The following is a 7,050-nucleotide window of genomic DNA, read 5'->3' on the forward strand; positions in this document are numbered from 1 at the left end:
CTAGACATCAATCACTTTGTATCCATATCTTGTTTCACTAGTGCTTCTATTTATCTAGCTACCAGTTGATTGGTCGTTCAGTCTGTTTTTTTATCCAGCTGTATTCGTAAACAGCATATTATATATATATATATATATACACATACACAGAAGAAGTCACCTTCGTGAAGTACTCCGAAGTTTTACTTACGTCGTTTGCAATCTATGTTGAGAGCTAAGTTGACACAGAACATCTCGTTCAAGGTAAAGTTACGTTATGTTTAGACTGGACTGATCTAATTAATACACTATGCCAGATTTTTTTCTGAAATCCCCCTATTTAAAAGTGGGGTGAATCTCAAATAAGAGGACGTCTTAAATTTAATGTATTCAGTATAAATGTATGTTCCACGAAAAAAGTATTAAAATGTACTTGTCTTATAATTAATGTAGAAACAGTATTGTGGTACATCTATAACCATTCGTTTAATTCAGGTTTTGTCTATTTTTCTATGTACGATAAGAAGTGTATAAAAAAGAAAACCCTTTTAAGATGGGAATTTTCAAAGTATGGTGTACCATAACACTTCTCCACCTGGTACACTTAACAGGAGGAGATAATTGCACGTGTGGTGAGGATACAAAAACGACTCGTTTTTTAACATTTTATAATAATGTATGTAGCAGATTTTTCAAGGCATATTTGTTTGTTGTGAGAGTTTTGTTCTTGACTTTTTGTTAAATAATTAGACATCTTAATGTTAATAGTCGAACTACAAAAAGAAGTGATTCATAAATAAACTATTCATTTGTTTCGTTATAAGTCGCACCTTTACACGATAGTGTTTATGTTAAAATACACTAGTGTTAATGTATGTAAAAATAAAGTGGTTCATTTGGGCTGTTTTAAAGACCACGAAAAATCATGTTACGTTTCATGATCATGTTTTCGGTCTGCTCATCAGTTCAGAACTTCCAAAATTTGTTACTACTTTTCGATGTGAATTGTGGTCTCGAATAAGAAAGCAACGTCCTCATGTTTGAGCAAGTCGGTCATACAACTAGTTTTGTAACCTTGTTACACTTATTTGAATGCTGCTTGTGTCACCTCTGGTGATCAAATGTTGAAGAATGTTGGGATGTTTTAAATTACTTTAGCTGTAAGTCTTGGAACACAGTTTATTGACTTTTGTTAAGTGAACACGGCTAAAAGTTTGATATATCAAATGGTAAAAATGAATCGTCAAATGTATCGTTTGTAACTTTTACAGTTCGGTGCTGTAAGAAACGTTTATACATTCGAAACCTTTACAACATTAAAAATGTAATGTTACCCAAATCGTTTTGATAGGTAATCTTATTTTTCATATTTCAATAAGATGTAATGAAATAAACCTTGTGACACCATGTTTATTTACGTGAATGTTTACAAGTGAACTTCTTTACTAAAACCATAGATATTTTACTAATGATTTTAATCTAGAGATATCTACAATAAAATCATACTTAATTAATTTTTGTTGATGATATATTATTTTAAATACTATCTTCTTTAGTGACAGACAGGTCTCTGGAAGGAAAACTGATGAAACACCCTTCAACGCCAGCAGTTTACCAAATTTTGGATGGGTGTCGGCGATGGGTGCCCAATCCTCCCACTTACAACAACCTCTACAAAAACTGGGAATGTATTCAATCAAATATTTTGGAGAAACTCTTGTGTAAATGTGATTGTCTTTCCAACGGTGCAGAACTTATCAAGGGAAGTGGAGATACTGTATATTTACTAAGTAATGGCGTCAAAAGACCTATTGCTGACCCTGAAACTTTTAATGGCTTTTGTTTCGACTGGAACAAAATCAAGAATTATTCAGATATTGTCATCAACAGTCTTTCTACTGGACCTATTGTAAACATTAAGTAATATTTTAAGTTACATAAGTTTTTATGAACTTTTCATTTGAAACAGTTCTCTTGCATTGTTTCTTATAATTAAAATAAAACACGTTTATTTTCATAACTAAATGACATTCGCTTTCTTTAACTGTAAAAGCATAAGTCAACTCAAACGCATAAAAATTCCGTTTGAAAATATTCAATTTAAAACCAACGTTTTACAACGTTAATAAGTCTTTCTGGACATGTTAGTTCTTAAAATAAAAGCTATGAATCTCGTTATTCAATCTAGAAAAAAAAAATTTTCTATGTTTTTCTGGCTAACTGAAACTATGAAACTTGGTCGGAAAATTAGAATCAAAAAATGAATTTTCCTTCCGTAATTCAACTTTACCTACTTAGAACTATTTTGAATTTTAATATGTTATGGATAACTGGCATATTTCGAATGAATAAACTAACCATATAGGGAGAAGTCCCCTTTATGAAAAACTTGATAATTTAACCTTTGTCCTCAGAAGTTAATACAGAACATTTCGTTAAACGTAAACTTACGTCGATGTTTATCTAAATTAATATAATAAACTATGACAGATTATTATATCGATTAAGTGATGGATGTGATAACAGTAGGATATTTTTCTCTTTCAAATGAAATAAGGACTAACACAAAACATAAATAAACACACACAAAAACTGACTCTTCCATGTGGTTTTGTTTGGTTTATTTCCTTATAGGAGTAAAGCCACCGCTCAGTCGTAAAAATGCATAATAACAGAAATAACGTTCACAAAAATAGAAATTACATCAACAATAGGTTCACATGCACACAATACGGGTAGAATAATATTCAGAATAGTAAAAATTAGATAAAGTCTACGTTTTCACAAAAAATAGATAAGCAGAGAGTTTATATATTTATAACTTTATAACATATTAGGAGGACAAAAAGCAGCTCATTACCCCATAAATGATGATCCATTTTACTCCCAACTTTAACCATCCGTTATTACTTGTGTATTTACACATAGATAAATGTACTGCCTCCACCACTGTTAAAAACAGCTCATTTCAAAAGCCAACGATCCTGTTTGGAAAGTAATACTGTCTAAATTGCAATTGATTATTACATGGCCAATGTTGAAATTTGTGACCCCTTGTTGTATTGTTTTTATTTCTACACACAAACAAATGTTTGAGAAGTCTATATTATCAACACTTTTTATAAACTTAAACATTTCATTCAGATCTCTTCTTCACTTTCTCCTCTCCAGAGAAACCAAGTTTAAAGATTTCAGTCTCTCCTTGTATGAAAATTCCACCATACCAGGTACCATCCTGGTGACTCTTGTCTGAACCTTCTCCAACTGTTTAATGTCCTTCTTGAGGAAGAGAGTCCAGATCTGTATACAACACTCTAAATGAGACCTGACAAGTGGTCTATCTGTACAGTGAAACAATAATAGTCCTTGTTTTGCATTCCATATTTGTATTGATGCTACCTGGAATCATACTCGTCTTATTGCTTGCTACATTACACTGTTTAGTGATTTGAAAGTGGTTTTTCTCACAACATCAAAGTATGTTTCTTCAACCACAGTATTTAACGTGGTTCCATTTAAATTGTAACAATAATTTGAAGTGGGAAAACTTATATAAATCACCTTACATACTGGATAGTTAAACACCATCTGCCACGTACGTATCCAATACATCAAATGATCTAACTCTTCTTGTAAGATTGCATCATCTTTGATACAGTTAGCCAATACAAAACTCTTCATGCCATCTGCAAACTTCAACATTTTATTGGTCATTCCAGAGTCAATATCAGTAATATAAATCACAAACAGCAGACGACCCACTACAGAGCCCCGAGGCACACCACTTGTGATTCAGTCAGATCTTACTCCAATTATTACTACTTTCAGCTTTATAATCTTCATTACATTTTCTGTTCAATCTACACTCACAGATTTAAGCTTTGTGACAAGTTTTTTCTAAGGCATCTTATTAAATGCTTTCTGGAACTCAAGGTAAAACCAATCCACAGTGTTTCCTTCATAAGTTCTTCCCGTAAAATCCTCAAAGAATGTCAGAATGTTTGTTAAACAAGACTTTGTCTGAGTGAAAAAACGTTGGCTCATTGAAACTATATCAAACTTCCTTAAGTGACTCTGCAATGCATCTTTAACACACCCTCCAAAACCTTTCCGACTACTGATGTATGATGAACTGGCCTGTAATTGCCTGGATAATGTTCATCACCTCCTTTAAAGAGTTGACTAACATAAACCAACCTCCAACCTTCTGATGCTCTTTTGCTATTCGATGACCTATAAAAATATTACCTAGTGATTCACAATAAAATCTCTAAGTTCCTTTAGAATTTTAAAATAAATGTTTTCTGGTCCGGTGGACTTATCAATTTCGAACTTCCCCCATTTGCTATTACAATTTCAGAAGATAAAATCACATATTTTGCATCAGTATTTTCCCTATACATTAAGTGCTTTGGTTTTGACATAATACTCGCATCTTCATTGGTAATATAATTTGATAAGTTTATAATGGAATTGACTGTTTATTACGAAAGCCCGCACCGCTGACAGGACGATCATGTTTGGTGTGACAGGGATTCGAATCCGCGAACCTCAGATAACGTCCATCAAAGAAATGGTTCAAAATGCATTATGCTGTGATCGGTGAACCGAACTTAGGATATTGTAGGAAAAGCTTCCATTATCTTGTGTGTAATAGAACAGCTGTATCGGGTAAGAGTTACAATAAACCTAAAAAATAATTAAATCTGAAATAATAAAATATATTTTACACAAATATAAATGTCATAATTGTGTTAAAAAGAAATAAAAAACGATTTCAATGTCAGCATAATTGATGTTTTCTCTTTTTTTCGAAGTGGAATTCATTTGTATCAATTTTTAAAGAGTAATAAAGTAGTTTGTAAACTATTGTTTTATATGGTTACGAATTTCGGTTTATACTTTTTCAATACCTTCTTATGCTTTTATCATCAATTTTTTTTTTCCTTAGTGACAATGGAAGAAATACCATTGTCGTATTTTGGTGATAGTGGGGAAAACTGCCTCAAAACAAACAAAAAAAGAGTGAACAAGAAGAAACAAGCACGTTAATGCTCGAACGAGAAGAGAATTCGAAAATTGTCTCTCAGGTCACTTTCTAATAGGACCGCGTTTTGACCGATTCTTATTTTAATTATACCCACACAAGTGATATGATTTTAATATTTACATTTTTGCGTATTATTTTCAAAAATCAGTTACAAAAATTGCTCAATATTCCTTGTTGACAAATCCATTTTCTAAAACTAAAATTATATTTTATTATGCATACAGAAATATATCAAAAACTTTATTGGAATTGAGCAAAACTTACTGAGGCACTGCCAGATAACTTTCTTGTGTGAACAATCTCAAAGTTATTTCAATAACCAATGAAATGTTTGTTTCATTTATTTATCAAAGCCAAAAAATTGATAATAAAACTTTGAAGCTTTCTGGTTTAAATCTATCTTACATGATCTTTGGTTAGTGTTTCATTCCCCATAAATATGCACGTGAACTAATTGTGCTAGCCTTTCTTAATTTCGCAGTGTGAGACTAAAATAAACACCATTTAACGAAAACTCTTGGGCTTCCTTTATCTAGCAGGATTAACCTATATATTTATAACGCTTCCAGGATTGAAAGGGTGCACATTTGGTATGACAGGGATTCAGGCTAACAACCCACAGATTACGATTCGAACGCTATCACCATTTGGCCATGAGCAGTGGCGTATTTAGAGGGGGCTAAATCCCAGGGCCCATAGTCTTATTCGGAGCCCATTGATAGTTTTATTTTATGCACATTTACATGGTATGTAGGGCTCGCAAAATCATTAGCCTGTGGATCCACTCAGCCTGAAATCCACTACTCACCATGACGAACTTTGAGTTTTTTTAAAAATTACAATCAAAGTATAACATAATGTGTTATAGGCGTCATCTGTTAGTCAGTTGTAAAATTATTGTTATTTAACAGAAAATAAACGATTTTATTCTATTAATTTACTGTTTGAAATTTGTAAGTGTCATTAGAAGTTGTATTACTTATTTGTCTTTATATTGATGACTTCATGTTAAACATACTTTCACAAACATTGGATGATACACGTTACTGGAAAAACTGAAATTTTAAAATGGAATAAGCAAGATTTAATCCTGAATAACCGAGGGTCTTAAAACTCTTTCAAGCGGCGTTAAAGTAAATTAATAAATAATAATAATAATAAATTTATTAAGCAATAAATTAGACACAAAAAATCAAATATCAATATAAAACCATCAACAAAGAGTTAACTCGTCCTGTGATGGTTAAACACATAATAATGTAAAATCAAAACTTACAAAATCAATATAAAGTTCCCAGAATATTATCATCAGTATTTAAGATCCATTGTTTTAAGTATTTCTTTTGATTAACACGATTAATAGAAGATCTTATACTATAAGGAATAAAATTATGAATACGAGGTGCCAAATAAAGATATTGATGAAGTGTAACTGTTTTACGTGGTGTGGGTACATTAATTGGAAAAAAAGATTGAAGTCGTGTAAAATATGAAGTGACTTTAAAAGGCCTATTAAAAGAAACATGCAATGTAGATAAAGCTAAAAAAATATAAATAAAGTTTATCATATGAAAGAGGGAGTTAAATTTACTGAAATCAGTATCAAGCCTATGAGTAAAAATAAGAGAAAACACTTTTTTTGCAACTTGTGAATAGGAATTAAAAAAGTCTTATATGTGCCACCCCAAATTGAAATACAATATTGTAAGAAAGATTGAAAGAGAGCATAATATACACTTAACAAAATATGATAAGGAGCACAATGACTAAGTTCAAAAATTAGCATAGAACTATATTTTAATTTATTAACTAAAGAATTAATATGAAATTGCCAATTTAATTTTCGATCTAAAATAATTCCTAAATAATGGACGACATTTTTTTCCTTTTTATTAAATAAATTTTTGTGCGCCAGTAATTCTAACCGTGAGCAAGTGTATAACGGATTTAATTTTATTATTCACTAGGACTTCTACCGACAAAAATAAAGGAGTGGTACTTTTATATAAAAATCAGTTTGG

At 31.3% G+C, this 7,050-nt stretch overlaps 1 protein-coding gene across 2 annotated transcripts; it reads left to right on the top strand.

Annotated features, from left to right (window-relative positions):
• The first annotated feature begins 149 nt into the window (after positions 1 to 149).
• On the top strand, positions 150 to 2,058 carry LOC143240395 (uncharacterized). 2 transcript variants are annotated; one of them, XR_013021748.1, is made up of 2 exons: positions 150 to 243; positions 1,536 to 1,673. XR_013021748.1 is itself a non-coding variant. In XM_076482741.1 (2 exons), exons 1-2 carry the CDS (start codon positions 533 to 535, stop codon positions 1,901 to 1,903), a joined length of 447 nt encoding a protein of 148 aa, XP_076338856.1. In that variant the 5' UTR covers positions 273 to 532; the 3' UTR covers positions 1,904 to 2,058. The 2 variants fall into 2 exon arrangements, 1 of the variants encoding a protein (XP_076338856.1); XM_076482741.1 differs by lacking the exon at positions 150 to 243 and adding an exon at positions 273 to 611 and having other exon boundaries at positions 1,536 to 2,058.
• The last annotated feature ends 4,992 nt before the right edge of the window (positions 2,059 to 7,050 follow it).

Source organism: Tachypleus tridentatus, chromosome 13 (genome assembly GCF_004210375.1).
Source record: "Tachypleus tridentatus isolate NWPU-2018 chromosome 13, ASM421037v1, whole genome shotgun sequence".
In the NCBI taxonomy this organism is placed as follows: Eukaryota; Metazoa; Arthropoda; class Merostomata; order Xiphosura; family Limulidae; genus Tachypleus; species Tachypleus tridentatus.